General features: G+C 41.6%; 1 protein-coding gene across 4 annotated transcripts; it reads right to left on the minus strand.

Annotated features, from left to right (window-relative positions):
- Positions 1–389: 389 nt before the first annotated feature.
- Positions 390–20,196, minus strand: LOC130183222 (ATPase family AAA domain-containing protein 2-like). Of its 4 annotated transcripts, XM_056398472.1 has the most exons (28): positions 19,883–20,196; positions 18,703–18,791; positions 18,410–18,438; positions 17,479–17,572; positions 16,840–16,912; positions 14,682–14,760; positions 14,450–14,575; positions 13,618–13,684; positions 12,938–13,024; positions 12,639–12,747; positions 12,280–12,395; positions 11,932–12,106; positions 11,555–11,643; positions 11,254–11,413; positions 10,575–10,665; positions 9,912–10,226; positions 9,704–9,821; positions 8,916–9,102; positions 8,236–8,421; positions 7,960–8,095; positions 7,618–7,814; positions 6,962–7,121; positions 5,692–5,814; positions 5,404–5,469; positions 4,519–4,980; positions 2,821–2,948; positions 2,534–2,662; positions 390–1,585 (listed from the first exon to the last, which is right to left on the minus strand). In XM_056398472.1, exons 1-28 carry the CDS (start codon positions 20,042–20,044, stop codon positions 1,553–1,555), a joined length of 3,786 nt encoding a protein of 1,261 aa, XP_056254447.1. In that variant the 5' UTR covers positions 20,045–20,196; the 3' UTR covers positions 390–1,552. The 4 variants fall into 4 exon arrangements, 3 of the variants coding, with proteins under 3 accessions (XP_056254447.1, XP_056254448.1, XP_056254449.1); XM_056398473.1 differs by lacking the exon at positions 4,519–4,980; XR_008829792.1 differs by lacking the exons at positions 390–1,585; positions 2,534–2,662 and having other exon boundaries at positions 2,841–2,948; positions 4,399–4,980.
- Positions 20,197–20,211: the final 15 nt, after the last annotated feature.

A 20,211-nucleotide genomic window follows, 5' to 3' on the forward strand; every position in this document is an offset into this window, starting at 1 on the left:
TCATAGACAGACGACGAGAGTATGATTCAGCCGTGTACTACCACGGTAAAGTAGGCCAATACACTGTGTACTGACGTAGTTATGCAAGACGGTACAGTAGCATGCTGTACCCCTCTCATTATTTACTGTGATGGAAGAAGAATTAGATCATTTATTTCATTATAAGTGGCAACAACGCAGAGTGAAAATCCTCTTTTACAAGTAAAAATGCATTAGTACCATCAGCAAATTACACTTAAAAAATCAATAGTAGTAATTAATGAGCAGAAAGCCCATTGCAGAAGGATATTGTTACATTCTGTATATGTAATATTACTGATGCACCAGATCTTTGATGTTGCAGCTGGTACAAGTAGAGTCAGGTTTAACTATTTTATATATTGATGGCATGAATGGATTACTGAACTGGGTCCACTGGGCAAAGACCCAAGGTGTCTGAGGGGCCGCTGTGCCAGAACTCTCTGTTTAAAATGACTGTTAACATTTGTTGTTGGAAAGTCCACTGAGAGACAAAGACAACAAAAGAGACACAAAACTAACAACAAAGAGGAGGGAAATGACCACAAAACAACTACAGAGACAGAAAACAACCACAATGACCACAAGGAGACGCAAAAGAAATACATAAAGATACAAAAGGACTATGAAGGGGAGCAAAACAACCACAAAGAACACAAAGACATGCAGAATAGCTCAGCAAAATGACCACAAGAGCATAAAATGACTACAAAGGGAAGCAAAACAACCACAAAGAGTCAAAAAACAACCATCAAGAGTAATAGAGATGCAAAATTCATAAAGAGACACAAAACTATAAAGAGGCACAAAATGGCCTCAAAAAGAAGCATGTTGCGTTGTTTGTGTCTCTTTCAATCGGGAGCAGATTGTTTCATTATCAATCCATGACTTTTGGGTGATTTAATTTAGAAAAAATCATCACGTTTCTTATGTTTATCATATGTTTTGTATGTAAAATGTTAATGTGCAATTCAAACTGTATGTTTATGAATTAGCATTAAATTGAATCAAAGTACAACTACACTAACTATACATCCTGTAACTACAATATTTTCAAACATAATTTATATTAAACTCAAATATCAGTGATAACAGTGAAGATGAGGAAAAAAAAATGGGGGAAAATATTTTCTGCATTTAGCTTTTATTAGTTGTTCTGCCTGAGCTGTCATCAGAGCCAAAATATATTCAACATTAACAATATTCAGAGGTAAACTGTTCTACATGTGATGCACTTTTTAACCTTTGATACTAACATCACCTGCACAATACAGAGTGATAAATCTGTAGCACGTAGATGGTGGCAGCAAAGAAAACATGATGAAGCTGAATTAATTAAATACTGCATAATAAACTGATAAAGTGGTCACATGAATAAAACTCTATTATAAATAACATCTAACAGAATAAATACTGAGGTATTTCTGACATTTCATATGTTCCATGAACATAATTAAATGTAAAAACAACAAGAGTAAACAACTTCACATATTAATGCTCTGAGGTTTTATTAAAATAGACCTGGCACAGGGGATCAGCAGAAACTGTCAATTTCTTTCTTCATTTCCTGAAAAAGACAAAAAAGAAAAATGAAAACCAAACATAAACCTGAAAACATGAAGCAGTTCAAATCTTGCAGTAATTCTTTATCAATTTTTTATTTTCTGTTTTCACATTTCACAAATAAATTGTTATGATTATCTGCTTGTTACATCCTTAGTACTTGAAGAGGTTCATACAGTTTGATTTCTGTGGACAAGTCACTGTTGTGATTTCTGACATACAGTAGACACAATAAACTGAGCTGTGGTGAGGACACTACGACCAGACAGCCTCCAGCTGTGTCTTTGTGTTTTCATCTGCGTCTTAGGCCAAGACAAAGCGTTGTTGATAAAAAAACAGGTCATTGTTCAATAGCTGTCTTTCCTCACATGTTTTATGGGCTACTGATGGCATGGATGGATTACTGAGCCAGACCCAGGGGCCCAAGGTGTCTGAGGGCCACTGTGCCAGACTCTGTTTGAAATGACTCTTAACATTTGAGATAAAGACCAAAAAGAGATGCAAAACTACAAAGAGACACAAAACAACTCCAGAGACTCAAAGTGAGCTCAGAGATGCAGAACTACAAAGAGGCGCAGAATGGCCGCAAGAGTCAAAAAACAACCGTCAAGAACAATGACACAAAACTGTCTTCATGGATGTAGATCCCTCATGTTTTTTTGGAAATGCCAGAAATTAATTGTTTTATTATAAATGGTATGTAAGGTGTTACTAGTACTAGGATATAAAGTGCCCATGAGTTGTGTTGTACTTTATCTCTGTAATGTCTCAGTGTGATGAGAACAACAAATACTTAAATTAAATTTAAATTTAAAATACTGTAAATAACTATTACAAAGAACTGGGGGAAGGTAGCATCACCAACACAGGACCAGTGTCTAATAATCACTGAAGAAATCTGACACATATCTGAAGACTACAGGAAGCACAGCCCTGTCTCAGGTCTTCGTACCTGGATGAGCTCCGTCTTTTTGTAGTTGTTTCTGTGTCTGTAGATGCACTGAGCCAGCAGAGCGTAAAGCTTCTCCAGCGGATCCACCTCAGCTCCCTCTGTTCTATCCACAGCTCGGTTGAGGAGACCCTGAAAAAAACACAAAGCAACAAGGAGACCTCTAAATACCTGTTAAACCATTAGTGCTACCACCACACCACCGTTGTATCCTGGTTACAGAGTCACTGCATACGTCTCCAGTTTTCAGATGGTACAAGGTGAACAGACCATTCACTCATTCGCCTCACCCTCAGTTTGTTGTGATCGACCACGAGTGGTGGTGTGTCGTGGTCAAGGATCTCAGCAGATGGGTTGAACAGCTGCAGCTGCTCCATGGCCACTTTGTTGGCTCGCTTCTCACGCGTCTTACGCTTTTCTGAGGTGGAAGACATGGGAGGAGGATAGGGAAGAAAGGGTTCATTCTTCAGTTTATCACTTTTTTAAGATGAGCATTGGTGTCAAGTTCATCAGCTTTCCAGACGCATGAATCAACCCAGTGGTTCTCTAACTGGGGGAAATGTGTCAGGTTCACCAAGGTTTCTGCAGAGTTCACAAATTTAGATTGAAGACTTTTTAAAACCACATGGAATGTAATTCAATACCTGTTTCACAGCGGCCTAACAATAATTCCTAATGATATGATTTATGGTTGGATGGATTAGGCAATGAAAAAAAAGATGAATTAATTTAGGAGAGTTTAGTTTTTTCTATAATCGACACTTGCCCATTATGAGACAATAGGTTTCATGCACGAACATTTTCATATTCTTGTTCTAAAAGTGTCTTTACTCTGTGAGGTCTGTCTGTATCAGTATCAATCTCTCTTAATGGCAAACACTTGTAAGTCGTTCATTTCCGAATGATGTATCTTCGCCCCTGAAATTGTCATATTCGTTTCACTTGTGGTTAATCTCATTCACAAAAACGGCATTCAAGACTGATTTCACTCTGTGGAACTTTCACATATCAGCCGACAATCCAACATGAATACCCACCTCACGCTGTCATTGGTCGGCCGTGTGAAGGTAAGAAAGTAAGCAGGGTTTGAACCTATCTCTAGCTCTCCTTTCTCATTTGGGACAGAGCTGTTTGTTTCACCTTTCATGTGAGTGAGCGTCTTCCGGCAGAGATTGTCTAAATGGCTGTGCAATTGGGGGGCATATTTATGCCTTTATTTGATAGGACAGTGAAGATAAGACAGGAAATGCGGGGACGGAGAGCAGGGGAATGACACGCAGCAAAGAGTCCAGCCAGCTAGGAGTCAAGCCGGGGACTCGTTGCTCAAAGCCCATGTGGTGTACACCCTAACCACTCAGCTATTGGGCCACCCCCTAATTTATCCCCGTTTTTAAGATCTAAGATTTTAGATCTTGCCCCCTCTCTATGAAGGCCAGCTTTGAAAAGTGTGGCCTTTTGCATTTCTTAAGAACTATTTCAGACCATAAACCTTCTCAACACGATTCTGTAAGAGTCTCTGTACCTGTTGACACTTTTGTGGCTGAATCTTCCAAGATTAAAACAGCTTTAATAATTAATTTTATGATTTCAACTGTTTTCTAATTGGTCTGATGGTGAAATCATCATCACACATTGACTCAGCCATCCAAAATTCCTCACTCTCTTGTGAAGCTCTCATGAGGCTGTACATTTTTGTGAGAGTAAAACTTTGATAAGATATCAGAGAAGCTGTTCTGTTCTCAGCTCAGCTCTGCGTCAGTTTGGCTCAGAGCCCAGAGGTCTGCAGAGCCTCAGCGAGTGAAGCTTTGGCCTGTTCAAGCTTGTCCAGCAGCAGCAGCAGCGGATGCAGAAGCGTTACTTGCGTTTACCTGTTTTACAGGTGCTTTGAGGCTGCAGCGGCGGAGCTCAGTTGCAGTCAGGCTCAGACCAGTTAGTAAAGGAAAGCGCTCACACTGCCAGGGAGGGGTCCGGCTCGTGGGCATACAGACCTAAACTGCTCAAATAAACCCCGTTCACCATTGTCTTCGGGTTTGGGGGGGTTTTTCGTGTCTGGGTTTGATGCCTGAAGTTCAGCCTCCCTGTGAGGATGCTGTCATGCAGCTGAAGGTCAAGCGGCTCGGAATGGTGGTACCCATTCATGAGGACTCCATTTTGGATCCCTGTGACACCATTTATGTTGTGGTGATACCCGTTCGTGGTGCCTGTCAGCCGGCTCTGCTCGCCGTTGCTGCTCTCTGACGTGGTGGATGAGCTTGGATCAGCACAGCCGTTCATCACTCTCATTTCAATGGCTCCACTCTCCTCTGGGCCTGATTCTGAGCCGGCCTTGCTGGACATTGAGGAGGAGGAAGACGACGCAGGGACTGGCGCCTTCTTCTTCTTGATTTTCTTAATGACGCCGGTGCTCCACTTGGATTTGCGGTGCAGTTTGTAACGCTTTTTTTTACGGGCTGGAACAAGAAACGAGAGGAGGGGCGGGGGTGAAGGAGGAGAGAGGAAGAAAGGTGATTAGACAGAGCAGAGACAGAAAGAGAAACCTCCTCTCCTCTCCACTCGATTTCCTTCTCCTGACTTTTCCATTTCACCTGTTCTCTCCCTCTCATTACTCCATCTGTCGGCGCTGCTGAAGCTGCCTCTTCCTCTCCTCGTCTGCTCTGTGACTCTGAGGCTTTGATAGTTAAATAAAGACTCGCTCTGCAACTTCACCTTACCCCCACTTTCCTTTATATCATGCGCATTTGCATTTGGTTTTAAGACAGGTGTTGTAGTTCCTATGATTCACCAGTGGAGAGTAATAAAAGCCAGAGATCATTTAATGGTCCTTTAAGGAAACAAATGTGATTCATGCTTCAGGTGGTTCATGGTGGACTTACCTCGATGTCGAGGGCCGTTCCTGCCATCAGCCTCGTCTGGGTTGGCCTCACTCCTGCAGTAGGAAGCTGCCAACAAAAAAAGTCTTAGTTTAAGGGTTTAGTCTTAGAGTTTCAGACACAGATGTCTAAAAAGTGGTTCTCAGTTGGGTTTGATTTAACAATGTCAGTGTTGAACCACTGCTGCTTCGCTGTCAGTTTTCACTGCAAGCTAGATTTGACTTGAGACACCGAACGTGTCAAAGAGACAGGAAGTCAGAAGACAGAGGAACCAAGTCCAGGAAGCTTCACCTCTCTTGACTCGAGACTCTTTGATCTCCTCACAGACTCTGTCAAAGTCTTCGTCCAGCTCGTCTCTGATGATGGCTCGAACTGTGTCCTTTAGAGCACATGCACGGTGACGGATATGACGGTCTGACACACACACACACACACACACACACAAAGTTATTCATACTGTATCTACTAAAATATATAAACTCTGATGTCATAGTTTTTCCTAAATTAAAGACATGAAGTCATCATATATTGTATTACAGTAAACTTTTCTTTTGTATCATAGTGCTGCAATTAATGATTATTTTATTGTTTCAATGAATGAATAAATTATTTATTTAACACTATGAAACATCATAAAACAGTAAAAAAGTTTTTTTCAGAGACAATGGGATGTTTTCTAATGTCTTCAAACACCTAAATATTCAGTTCCCAGTTTTACAAAACAGAGAAAAGAAGCAAATCTTGAAAAAAAATACTGAAATTATTTGTTGTCTTTGCTTGAAAATTCACTAAGACAATCAGACCTGTTGCAGATCAATTTCCTGTAAACCTACTCAGTTCAGATCTTCACTTCGGTCGAAAAGTCTTTTTTTCTTAGTAAGGTTCCAAACTGAGTGAAACAAGCTGAAGTATCTAAGCGGCAGCCATGGTAAGAGCTGGTCAAATGTAAATGATTTCTAAAATCTAAATGAAAGGAGCTTCAATGCTTCCTATCGTATCTCCTTTAGCATAGGAAACACTGCACCCTACTTTACAAAAGGAAAGGAGAAAAGGCATTTAAAACTCCGCATGACTGTACTTTCACCATAGCAGACCCACATATGGGAAATAACAGAGCACATTTATGTTTGTGACACAATCCAAAACTTAAGGAAATCCTTGTCTGATGGCCTGAGCTCCAAATCCATAAATAAATTCCACTGTCTACAATGGAAATGTCAGACTGTCAGCTGGAGTAAAGCACAAAGAGTCCTTTTTGAACCCGTCTGCTTTATAACTGAGGTGGAGGTAGGAAGTGAAATCGATGCAGTGTCAGAGCCTTCACCTGGAATCACCTGCTCTGTCGGTTTCATGCAGACAGTGAAGAAGTGTAACTTTAAAGGTAAGATAAAACATCAGTGATAGGGAGACCTGTTTTATACATATTAATAAATCACAGCTAATACGTTGAATAATTTCTGTCATCTATAACAACCACCCTACATGCTTGGCTCTTGTATTTTGGTCGCTTGAATATTCTGTGCTTTGCTCTGGGCCTTCAGGACTCAGAGTTCATGCTCACCCATGGGGTCGCTGTCCGGGTTGTACTCGAGGGCATTCTGCCAGATGAGGTCTGTGTCTGACATGAACTCGCTGACGGTGACGTACTTGTGTTCGTCGATGTTGGTCAGTAGCGTGGAGAGGTCCATGGGCTTCCTGATCACTATCAGGTAGTCGGGGACCTGCAGAGACAGAACAGAGGAGATGTGGGCGAGGAGAAGTAGGAAAGGAGAGAAGAAGAGGAAAGAAGGGAGGATGGAGGGAGAGGGAGTGAAATGAGGACTGACTGTGGGAGATGTACAATTATGCTTAATGACAAAGGCTTATGTGTAAATCAATAAAACTTATGTTTCAGCCGTCTGATGTTCTCTATACCAACACACTGTACCACTTTCTGCTCATGAATCTACAGTTTAACTTCCACATGTTTAGTATTCTTCATTAAATGAATGTATTCTGCAGATTTACTGTATAAAGAGTCAATTCTATTAATAGTAAACAAAGGTTTATACAGAGCTGTGCAACAGAAAAGCAAAATAATATTGGAAACTAGACTTCTTAGTTCTTAACATAAAGGCTGACATAACAGTACAATGAATACAAACTGAAATCAGTGGTGACGTCACCTGAACCTAAACTCACATCATCGTCATCTTTTTATTTTTCTGATCCGCTCACCTCTTCTATGTCGACCGGTTTGGTGAAGGCCTTGAAGCGGCGGTCCAGAGCCAGACGCTCTGTGACATTACGCAGGAAGAGGCGGAGCTCTCGCAGCACGTCCTCCTCCTGTTCCTCCAGACGGAGGCGCTCTTGCTCAGACAGCTGGTGAGGAGAAGGGAGGGGAGCCAGGGGAAGGACCTCTGTGGACTGAGTCACTGAGAAGGAAGGAGGGGGGAAAATGTCATAATTTATCTTAGAGCTTCAAAACAAACTGCCTTTGGTTTCATTTTCAGTCTGAAAGGTTCAAGACTCAACAGACGCAGTGCGACAAGGTTTATTTTCCTACATGGAGTCACATACGTGCTTTTCTCCTGGAGGGTGGAGCCTCGGCCGCCTGGTTCAGAATGAGGTCCTGGAAGAAGTCGGTCCTCTCCTTCTGGCTGGGGACACTGACAGTGAAAACCTCTCCATACTCCTCCCGAAACAGAAACTGAATCTGAGGATGGAAACAGATGGAAATTAAAACACTTTCATAATGTTTGTTATGAAGTTTGTTGTTTGACTCAGGTTGTCGTCCTCCAAACGTGGGAGGAAGAAGGTTTCAAACTCATTCTGTGTTATCTCTGAGCCACTCACTTCTGGGTCCAGCTGTGCGGGGGGGACGTTGCAGGTGGCGAGGAGCAGGATGGGGGAGAAGGAGGGAATGCTGCCCAGCAGGCTGAGGAAGGAGGCTTTCAGCGCGGGCCCTGCGGTGTCCCACCACTGCTGGAGGTGTGGGATGTAGAGGATGCTGGGAGATGTCCGCTTGGCCTCGCAGAACACCTGAAGGAGCAGAGAATGATTTTTACCTCCTACAGAATTAAATCCTGCACATTGTTGAAGAATCAGAAAAGTTTTGTTAAGTATGTTTGGAGTTAGATTGTTTCTTCTTTCTTTGCCTACAAAAAAAAGCATCAGTCAGTGCAGTTGCCAATCATCACCTCCAGATGTCACTCCAGGACAGCTGAGCCTTTTGGTTTTGCTTCAGGAAGAAGTTCAAGGAGGCTAAGCCTCATTTAAATTGTGAAATGGGTGTGGGGTGGGTGGGTACTTTTATATTAGCATCTTGATTGGTCAGCAGACAACCAGCTACTCAGAGGAGAAGCAGACTTTTCCACCAGGTGGAACTAAGACTGTTGCCTGCTGTTGTGATGTTTTTAGAGTTGAATCCGTCTACTTCAGTTTTTGTGTTTCATCAGGACCAAGAAGCATCGTCTCTGATTACACCTGCTGCCCAGTGTGAGTCTACATCTGTGTGCTGTTTACTCAGGAGTCACCTGGGTGCAGGCTTCCTCCGGGGAGGTGCTGCTGACTCCGAACAGCACCGCTGAGTCCAGGCTGTGGACCGTGAAACACTCCAAAGCGTGCAGAACTGCAGGAGCCAGGTGAGAAGTTTGACCGGCGCCAGGACGACCTGCAAGGAGCATCCTGGGACGGTGAGATGTTGGGTTTTTGACTGCACTCCTGCATGAGGGAAGAACAGCAGTGCAAGATGTAAGAAATGAACAGGAGGAGAAAAAATATGAAGTCATGTATCTGCAAAATTTGGAAAAACATTAGCATCAATTTTTATCTTGAAAATTTACACATTTGGTTCATGAATAAAGAATTTGGTAACATTAAACTTAATTCCCCACTTTTAGAATAATAAAATAATTAGTTATTAACGGTACTAATAACATTTGTAAGCATTTATTAATGTGTTTTATAACAACAATAACCACATGAAGCACCTATGAATCAGATATAAACAGTTGATGAGTGACAGACAATAAAATATAGAGCAGAGTTGTAATTATGTAAACAGATTTTATGTGATAAGGAAAGAGTTTTTAACACATTCAACAGTTTTAAGGCTGTCTGTGAGTGTTTTCAATCATTCATCATTAACTTTAACGTAATTACATTAACTGATACACCGGTTATGGATGTTTCATGTGAGCAGTTATGATTGTTGAAAAAACTACTTAATATCTGCCGTACAGCTACATTATGTTGTGTTATAAACTCTTGCATCAAGTGTTGACATCCTGCTGGGCCAGGTGTTGATGAAGATCAGACTCACCTGGCAAAGTGCAGGAAGTTCCTACTATTTGAGGTGGAGGGTGCGGAGATGCTGGATGTGCTGGATCCCTCGTCTCCGGCGTACATCAGGCCATCGTCGAGGATACCAGAGGTCAGGTCTGATGTGCAGAAAACAACAGATGAAGACGTTTAAAGATGAGATGTCATTTTTCATCAGCAGGTGTCTCCAGCCTTTAGCACTGACCCACCTGGCTCCCTCTTCCTCTTCATGCCCTGCTCAGCGTGAGGGAACAGCCTCTGCAGAGCCTCCAGGATGTCCCGCAGGGCGAAGCCCAGCAGCGGGTGAACCACGGGTGACAGGGGTTTAGCGGGTGAAGCAGCGGAGCGCTGTCCGGCCGGTGACATCTTCCTCATGGCCTCCACAAAGTCGCAGCTGCTGACGGCGATGGAGGAGACGTCCAGCAGCAGCTTCTGGGAGGTGCCGTAGATCTGCGGGTAGCGGCGACGCAGAGCACACAACGCCGCCTCGGTGCACACCGCCCTGATGTCGGCTCCGCAGTAACCTGACAGCAGATTCAGAAGGAGAATTACCCAAAACATGCAGGAAGTCTTCTGGGTATAAAACAACACAAAACCAAACCTGCTCAAATTTAGAGGTCAAAGGTCATTTCAGATTTAAAAAATGACACACATCAGGATCTTACCGCTCTTAATATTTCTTAATGTTTCTTTAATCTAACTTCTTAGACAATAATCCTTCAGTAAGGACAAAAAAGAAGCGTATGAATGTATTTTTTCAGATATTATGTCACCGCTTTGGTTTTGGTTTGTATCTGTTGTACAGATTAAAATAATGAACACATGAGAATGATGAATACATGAATAATGAACAGTACTGTGGCCTTTCTTACCGACACACTTCTCAGCCAGTTCTTCCAGGAAACCTTCAGATGGAGGAGGTTTCCACTGCCTAGTGTGGATTTTCAGAATCTCTTTACGGGACTGAAACACACACATGCATTAAAAAAGCTGAGAGATTTAGTTCTGACATCAGAGGTAAACAAACACTAAACTAACACCAAATGAACACTAAATTTCAAACTGGGATAAAACAAAGCTTGGACTGTTGATGAGAACACGTTTTATACAATATATAATTTCTATAAAACATTAAAAAACTACGATCATCCAAACTGTGAAAACTACTTAGACTGAATTCACAAAAACCAAACTGACCTTTTTAAATAACTTAAGTAACAGTAAAATTATTACTAATCAAAGATTCAAACAAAAAAGAATTCACATATTTTCGTGACCCTGTAAATTTACTAAACTTAACTGTATGTCCTCCAAAACCAAATTTATGAAAGCATTGATCAGATTAAATTTTTTTCTCTAGATTATGAAGGAACCATAATCATTTAAATGAATAAATCTAAATGTAAAAACATTTTAATGATGACATTAAGATTTTAATGATGTTTTATAGTCTGGAGATTTTGATGCATAAAGATATAAAATGAGATATAAAAGATATAAAAGGATAGGATAGGAACAATAGAAAACAAAACAAAAAAACAACTAACTAACCTCTCTGTCGGGAAGGCCGAAGAGGAACTCCCTGTCAAAGCGTCCGGGCCGTCGCAGCGCTGGATCGATGGAGTCCAGCCGGTTTGTTGCTCCGATCACCACAACTTCACCGCGACTGTCCAAACCGTCCATCAGAGCCAGGAGCGTTGACACAATGGAGCTGAGCAGGAGGAAAATCAAGACAGAAAACCATGTCAGTGATTGTTTGTAGACAAAAAGACAGAGGCCTTGCTTAGATACAGAGCAGGTGGCTGATTCAGGAGCAACAACTACAGTAAAAAGACTGACAGTTTGTTCCGACCTGTGTATCTGATCCTGTCTGCTGGACCGGACCGGAGCCAGGCCGTCAATCTCATCAAAGAAGATGATGGATGGACGCATCTGATACGCCTGAGGACGACACACACCGACACACACTCAGCTGCTGCACTTTAAATGACAAGCAGAAAACTGATATGTGTGTGTATGTGTTCAGGATCAAGACGAGACCAGCTCAGTGAATGGAGGAGTTGAGCTGGTCTCTGAGGTCGTGAGAATCCATTATAGTCATTGTAGTCTCTTCTCAAATATTAATCATAGGGGACAAACATGATGCATGATACATGATGCCCCCAGCCAGCAGGGGGCAGCACAGGGACATCAGCTTAGCCTTGTTGTGCTTGTGCAGGTGGAGGTTACCTGCTCAAACAGCAGCCGCAGCTGCCGCTCCGACTCGCCCACCCACTTGCTGAGGCAGTCGGCTCCCTTCCTCATGAAGAAGGACACCTTTCTGTTGCCATGGCTACACTCGTTTGCCAGCGCCCGGGCAACCAGCGTTTTCCCTGTCCCAGGAGGACCATAGAACAAACAACCTCTGGAGGGGACAGGAAATATGGACAGGAAAAATGACACTTTGCTCAGGCAGTGTTTATGTCTTTATCCACGAATGTCAGAGAGTGTATACAACCTGTGTAAATATATGAATCCTGTGTGTGTGTGTGTGTGTGTGTGTGTGTGTGTGTGTGTGTGTGTGTGTGTGTGTGTCACCTGGGAGGCTGGATCTTGAAGTTGTCAAAGACCTCAGGGTAGAGGAGCGGGAAGACAACCATCTCCTTCAGAGCTGAGATGTGGCCCGACAGACCTCCGATGCTGTCGAATCCCACCTGAGGAGAGAAGGAAAGGAAGGAGGGAGAGAGGAAAGGAAGGAAGGAAGAGATAAGGGTCCGAAAACAAGGGGGAGTGGAGGGGAGCGAGAGAGGCAGTAAAACAAGATGGTGCCATGAGTAGATTTCCCTCATCATAATGTAACCTGCAGAGCAGAGGACACAATAGGCCTCTGCTGTGCAGGGCTCTCGGTTCTCCACTAGCAGTTTCATGGTTTGAATACACGACGTGTCTGAACTCACTGATTGGTCGATGGCCATGGGATCAATGTCTGCCAGACCTGCCCCTGCGTTCATCTTGTCTCTGCGAGTCCCCAGAAGATCGTCTGTGCGCAGGCCGAGCGGCCGAAAGCTGACAGGAAGAAGTTTCTAAATGTTGATGAATGTTTGTATCTGAGAGAGGTGGAACTAATTTTACAAAAGGAGCATTAATCATGAATGAGCTGTAGAGGTGCTGGTAGGTTTGGGAAATCTGACCCTTCCATGTTTTACAGTTTGAAAATCCAAAGCAAGAACCAATTCAGTATCAGCTTGTGGTTCACCTGCGAGAGGCTTTTTCACTGCTCTGCTCTTCATCATCAGAGTCGTTGTCTTCATCAGACTGGTTCAACCATGCGCTCTTAGTGGCTCTGGAGGATGAAATTAAAAGTATAAAAGATGAGAAACAGAAGAGAGACGACTTGTGTGTTTATTCTAACAGTAGTTGTTGCGTAGCTTGAATTGAAACTCCATGGTCTCCCTCTCAGGCTTCATCTTACATGTACAATACATTTCTGCGCCAAGTTTACATGTGAGTAATGCAGCTATGACAAGAGAAACCAGATCAAAACATGAACGTTTGTCTTTTCAGCTGAGGCTGTGACTCAGCATTTATTCATTTCAAAGCTAAATCAGCCTGAAACATCTGTTCAGTGTGAGGTAAAAAAAAAAACGTCAAAAAATGATCCCATTTATCTTGTGATGTTCCACTAGACAATAAAAATAATAAACAACACTGCCAAATATGACCAAGAGACGGCATCCACATCCAGCTCCTCAATACTGAACTGGTTAAGAAGCAGTTACAGTTTCAAAATCTGAAATCATGACATTTAAAATGCCTCCATCATGCCAAACATGTACGTTCTTGTAATGTAACGTTCCTCAAAAAACAAAACTGGCAAACTTTTCTTTCTTTGTTCAGAGAAAAGAGAAAAGTTGTAAGTTCTGTCAACAGTCAGACCTGAGCACTCCTCTGCGGGTCGTGTTTGGTCCAGAGGCACTGATCCTGAAGGTTCCTCCCTGGAACTCTAAACAACAACAGAGAAAACAACAACATCAGAGATTCAGATGGGCCTGGACCTGGGCATTTGTACATTTAACATTTAAGAAATACTAGGGATGCCCCAATTGATTGCCGGCCAATCATGATCAGCCATTTTTCATAAAGAATATGTGACTGGTAGATTAGCATTAATTCTCCTAGTCACCGATCAGCTTAAAACCAATAACCTGTGGTTAATAATTCAGTGTCTGCGGCTGAGAGAAGCACTGTGTGCTCTGTATGTAGTCCCGCCTCCCACCTAGTTCAATGTGCCGGCGCCGACAGGCCACCAAAACAAAAAACCACATCGGCCATGTGGAACTTTTACAAAGTGTGTGACACTGATAATAACATACACCATCTGTAATGCAAGCCAAAAATGATCAGTATCGGCTTTGGATCAGCCAATCTCACTCATAGATGATCGGTATCAGTATCGATGGCAAGAAAACGTGATTGCGGCATCAAGAAATACTGTGTGAAGCACAGCTTGTGCTTAATGAATCATTGTGATTTTTTTGTATGTGAACTGCTATTGACTTTACTAATAAAAGAATCTCAGATGTTTGATTAAAGCTTTCTTTTATCATCTAACAAAGCGAAATGACTTTTGTGTTATTTCCGCCAATGATAAAGAGGAACAAAACCAGTATCAATGTTAACTCTATGTGACGTGTTGTAGATGATTACTGTAACCGTGTTAGTGGTTTAGTAGTGGTCTGGATTCTGTGATCAGCAGTGCAGTACTAACCACTGCTGGGTCCCTGGTAGAGTGACGAGGCTTTGCTCAGTTTGGCGTCCTGGTTCTGGTTAACACTGCAGTTGCTGTCTTCATCTGCAGCCACTTCCTGCCTGCTGTCCTCGTCATCGACTGCACCTGGAAATTACAATTTTTATTACAGATAAGACAAAGAGAGTTAATTGATTCACACCCAATTCTTCTTTCCCTCTCTTCTTGGATTCTCCTGAGTGTTTGCACCGACCGTCTTCCTCCTCGCTGTCGCTGAGCTCTCTCGGTGGTGGTACTGGTGTTCTCCTCCTCTGGGCTTTAGAGTAGATCTTCTGCAATTTCATCACACACAGAAACACTGTAAGACATTCAAAGCAGAACAACTTCTACCACAGAGACCCAGGGTCCATCCATGCAGGGATGGGCATCAACATTTGTTTTTGACTGTATATATCAAAATAGGCCTCAGACTCCATATTCATACTCTGCTTTTTTCAGGCCTGATTTTGTGTTTTTCTTTTTTTAAAATAAGATTTTACTGCCTGTAAGAGGACATTTACTTATTTTGTTTATGAGTTTCCAGACACAGGATGGACAAAAATACCAGTAAGGGGATAAGAAGCAGCATTTATCCAGGTCTAGTCTACTGTCTGGAGCTATTCTGAATTTCAAACCAAGACCAAGACAAGAAGCAAAAACACTGACACACAAGGAAACCAATTACAAAATAAAACAGGAAGTGCGAAAAGTCCAAACAAAACTAACAAAAGGTGTCTGCCATAGCAAACCATGACAAACTCAGAGTCATGAGCAACACGTGGGCACATCTGGCGCAGCACCAGACAGTATGAGTTTACATGTATTTCGACAAGAGCTGTTTCTTGTTATCGGTTCTCTATATTGGTAGCTCTCAAAATGTGTAGTGAAATAAAAACGAGAACAAGAGTATTTATCCTCCATGCACTTCACACACACCAAACCAAACCAAAGTTTTCCCTCCTCAGTCTCTCGTCAGTCGGATCTCAGCCATTTAGTTTCTACTATGATGTGAAATTGTGACAGAATTAACCTGGCAGAGTCCTGGAAGACAAAACTGAAGAGCAGCTTTTGTGAAAATGAAAAATGAGCAAATTCTCGAGACAAAGTCAGGGTTAGGGTTCTTCAAAATACTTGAGAAAGCCATCACATAGCCAAATCCTCCATCACAGGACGAAATAAACTATACGGAGAAACTGAGCTTTACCTTAAAGCTATGATATGATCGATATGTAAGGGCATTTCCCAACTAAAGTTTGTTTGCTCTGGTCCGATTCAGCTGATGAGTTTGTAAACTTGTAGCATTTTCCCCTTGGTTCTGTTTGTTTTCACACAGAGAAAAATTCATGTGAACCAAAATGTATCATTACAAACCATGTGACAACGTTCACTCCTCTTATTGGTCAGATTGTCTGGCTGGAGCAGGAAAGTAAACACAGGATTACGGTTACAGGAAACATCAAGCTCAAACTTGTGAGTTCACCTGCTAGTGGGGTCGGGTCGAGTTCAGAACTCTTTCACACCAAAAACAAACCGCTCCAGAGTTCGTTTGGGACCGGACGGAGACCACCTTCTCGAAAAGGTCTTGGCACGATTGTATTGGTCAACACCAAAAGACTGCAAAACTGTCTTCACACCTGCCCAAACGAATCGTACGAAGGGGGAAAATGAACCAGAGTTCGGTTTACCCGGACTAAAAAGCGCAGGTGTGAAAACCCCCTAAAATACTGAAAAAGATGGACTACATATCTTTGTCTGTAAGATGTAACCCATTACATCTTGTCTATACAGGTATAATGTTGCCTTTAGTATAAAGTAAAAAAAAAAGAAAAAAAGAAAATGAAAACAAGGTTGATCTTACACGTCATCTCACTGTGATCATTTTCATTCAATTAAATCAGAATGATAAAAACCCATTGAAATAAATTCACATTTTGATTTAATAACCAGTGGATCTAAACTATGTCGACTTCATGTGATGAAAACAAACAAAAACACAAAAAAAAGGGTTGGATCTTCTCTGGCTTTCGGGTGCTGGTGGCAGCTGATAGAGATGTCGCCCCCTCCCCATGAGTGGTGAAGCAAAGGGAGGGGAAGGCAGGGTGCAGCCGGGTGCACCGCCCTCAAATCGGCCTGATAAGAAGAGGCAGCACCCACACACAAACACACACACAGACACAGCGTGTGAATGTGGTTCTGAAACTGCTGCTGAATGTAAACACAACGTCTGAACAGAAAACAGCCTCACTATCAGCTCTGCTTGAAATGAGCTGAAGTACACTGGCGTTGTGAGTCTAACACTCACATACCCAGATAGGGACAAGGTGTTTACTATCAGGATGGAAGTGTTGTAATCCAGTAACTGCATTACTCACTCCTTCTTCGTTGTTACTGAGCCGCCTCTTCTTCTTCATGTTGTCCATCCTCTTCAAGACTGACCTGGTCGTGCTGTGGAGGGAGCAGCGTACAAGCTCATATTCATCACTCAGATTATATGTACTACTTTATCACATCCATACCAGTATTTATTTGCCCTCATCTGGGAGAGACTGTGAAGGAGCTAACTGATAACAGAAATAAATGATATAGTTAAAGCTAATCCGTCAGGACTGTTACACCAGGTCGGTGCAAATAAAGGCACCACAGCCCAGATGTGGCTACATTGTCCTGCAGAAATCAGCATATCATAAACAGATGTGAAACAGCGGACAAACAGGGTTCAGATCGTTATTTATCAGCCTTCCAAAACAACCCGTGCCTGTGTTTAACCTTCACAGTTAAAACCAGTCAAAGCTGACTTCCCCAATGAACAGGTCAAAATATTCAGTTTACTGTCAAAGAATAGAATCAAATCTTCAAGAATGAGAAGCCAGACCGAAGAAATGTCTTTTAATCCGTTATTAGAACAGTTGCCAATTGTTCTTGTGTTGATGAACGAATCAGTTCATTGACCAATTGTTTCAGCTCTGATACCAACATCCTCTTGTTTTTAGAACTGAGAGAGTTTTTCTTACTTGGTGCTGATGCCGTCGAACATGTTGGAGGCCTGGTATCTGCTGGTTGGTTTGGTCGGCCTGGTGCTTCTCCTCAGCCCACTTTTCCTACCACCTGTTTGCACACATATACTCATGTTGGGCTTTGACTCACGATTAGTTTCATCACTGATTAACCTACCAAACATTTTTTTTGATTGATTGATTGGTTGTAATTCTATAAAATGTCAGAAAATGGTGTAATTTCCAAGAGCCTACAGTGAGGTCATCAAAGCGGCCTTGTTTTGCCACACCAACAGTCAAAACTTTGAGATATTCAATTTAGTATCATGGAAGTCAAAGAACACCAGTAAATATTCACATATGAGAAGCTTGAGCCAGTTAGATATATCAATTATTACAATGGTTGCTTGTTAATTTCCTGTTGAACAACTAATTGATTAAACAACTAATCATTGCATATAAATGTTGACTGAAGCAACCAATACCCAATATGTTGCACCTCAAATAAAACCAGACAAATATCAACAAACACATGTTGTAACCTGGTTTTTCTGTCGTTGTACTACAGTGATACTCCACAACACTTCCCTCTCAAAACTATGAAGTCTCAATCTCATGTGTCAGAAATTTAAGACTGTACTAAGGTGAAGTAAATAAAGTAAATAACCATTTTCATGTACATATCGTGTGTATTGTGTATATTGTATTTATTAGTGTATATTTGGTGTATTTTTGATGTATATTTCCATAGATGTTTATTCTATAGATGTTTATTTTCTGCTGTGGTAAATGAATTTCCCAGTTGTGGGATTAATAAAATTAATCTAATCTAATTACCTGACGTTTTTATGACACATTTGTGAAGAGTTCAACAAATTTCATGACTTTCTTTCTCAAAACCCCTGATATTCCAGGTCTTAGTGCTTATTGTTAATGTCACTGTCCTTACCTGCAGTGTTTTGAAGCCTTAGAGATTTCCTGTAAACACAAAACAAAAATGGAGCATTTATGTAAAGTTTCAGCAAGGTGGAAATCAGCTCATCAGGCAGCTGTTTGTAGTATCACTGTAACCTCACCTAACTGTTTGTAAATTCATTTATCACACAAAGTCACAAGGTAGTTTTTTTTAAATGACACACAACCGTAAAATGTCTAGAATTTAAAATAAAATGAATTAACTGACTAATCATTTCAGCAGTGAAGCTGTTAATCAGATATGGACACTGGTCCAATTGATCAGACCTGATGATGGTTTTCGGTGGTTTCACATCTTCATTCTCGTGTGTTTCAGAATCAACCTGATTCTGCTCATCATCCATAGCATTAAATCCCTGAAACACACGTCAAACATGTCAGAAGTTGGAAAGTTACTAACAAGAAGTCAGCATCATACTCACACTGTTGAGTACAACGTCAATACAAGCGACACTGCACGTGCAGACAAAATTGTAAATCTGAGTACTCTATTTCTAAATGATTAACCCTTGGCTACTGGACTGCTTCTTAACTGTGGATGTTGGTAGCTGGTTAATGGGCTTTATAGTTTTATAGTTATAAAGTAAATGATTTACAGTGTGGTACAGTGGCATAAGAACAAACTGCATGTTGTCTTTTTGAGCTTGAGGGTTCATTCCTGGCTTTGGAAACAGCAGTTTGACAAAAAAGAAAGCAATTAAGGACTTTGTGAGCTCCATCCATCCACTGATGAAGAACATTTTTTGGTGTAGCAAAGTCCTTGAATGTTTATTTTTTTCATCATTGTTCATCATTTCACCATGAAGACTCTGTTTAATGGCAGCATAAGATATGAAGATATGTTACACACACAACACAACAACATTAAATTACACAGCATAACAAAATCTAATGTTATTTCCAATGACAAATTCAAAGCCTAACCCTTAAATACATTTTTATAAACATGTTGTTTTCTGATTTCTATTAATGTTGTCTTTTTGTTTATACTATGTTGTTTTGTTTATCCTCTTTTGTAATTTTATTTCTGAATGATGTATTTTTCATGTTTGTTTTCACCTTTCTGTGACAAACTGTGTGAAACTCTCCTGTATAGTGGAGGTCAATAGAGGCAAATCTTTGCCCCAGGACTGCTAAGGAGGTTAATTCAGCCATGGCTGTTTTTAAGACTTTTTAAGACTTTTAAGACTAATTATTATGATTTTATAGTATTTCCAATAACAATAATGATTTGAAATTTGCTGCTTTAATATGACTTATTACTTTGACACAATTTTATTTACAATTTTGCTTGGTAATAAGTTAGTGGAAGATGTCATTCATGCACTTGTGCAACAGCTTTAATCATTTTTGACAGTTAATAATGACAAGAATTAAAACTCAAATGATGCAGCGAAGCCTCTTTAGAAAAGTTCTTTAACTTCCTAAGACAAACAGACGGACTCACATTGGACAGTGCGGATTCCTCCGATCGGGGGACCGTGCTCCTGCTCCGGGTCCCTACTGGAGCCCGCAGTTGGGTCTCGGTTCTCCTGGTCGGCCTCTGCTGCCGCTGCGTCCCGTTGCTCTGATCCGCGTCCCCTCTGCCACGGCTGCGGAGCGTCACCATGGTAACACCGCACACCCAAGCTAACGCAGAGACTGTTAGCTGAGCGGTAAATTAACGTCAAAATTTTAGAAAACACACCTGGAAACGCAGATAAACACCTCCAAGTCTCTAAAGGGTGCTTAGCTCAGATGGACCGGGCTGCTGCTCCGTGTGTTCAGGCGGAGCTG

This window comes from Seriola aureovittata, chromosome 16 (genome assembly GCF_021018895.1).
Source record: "Seriola aureovittata isolate HTS-2021-v1 ecotype China chromosome 16, ASM2101889v1, whole genome shotgun sequence".
NCBI lineage: Eukaryota > Metazoa > Chordata > Actinopteri > Carangiformes > Carangidae > Seriola > Seriola aureovittata.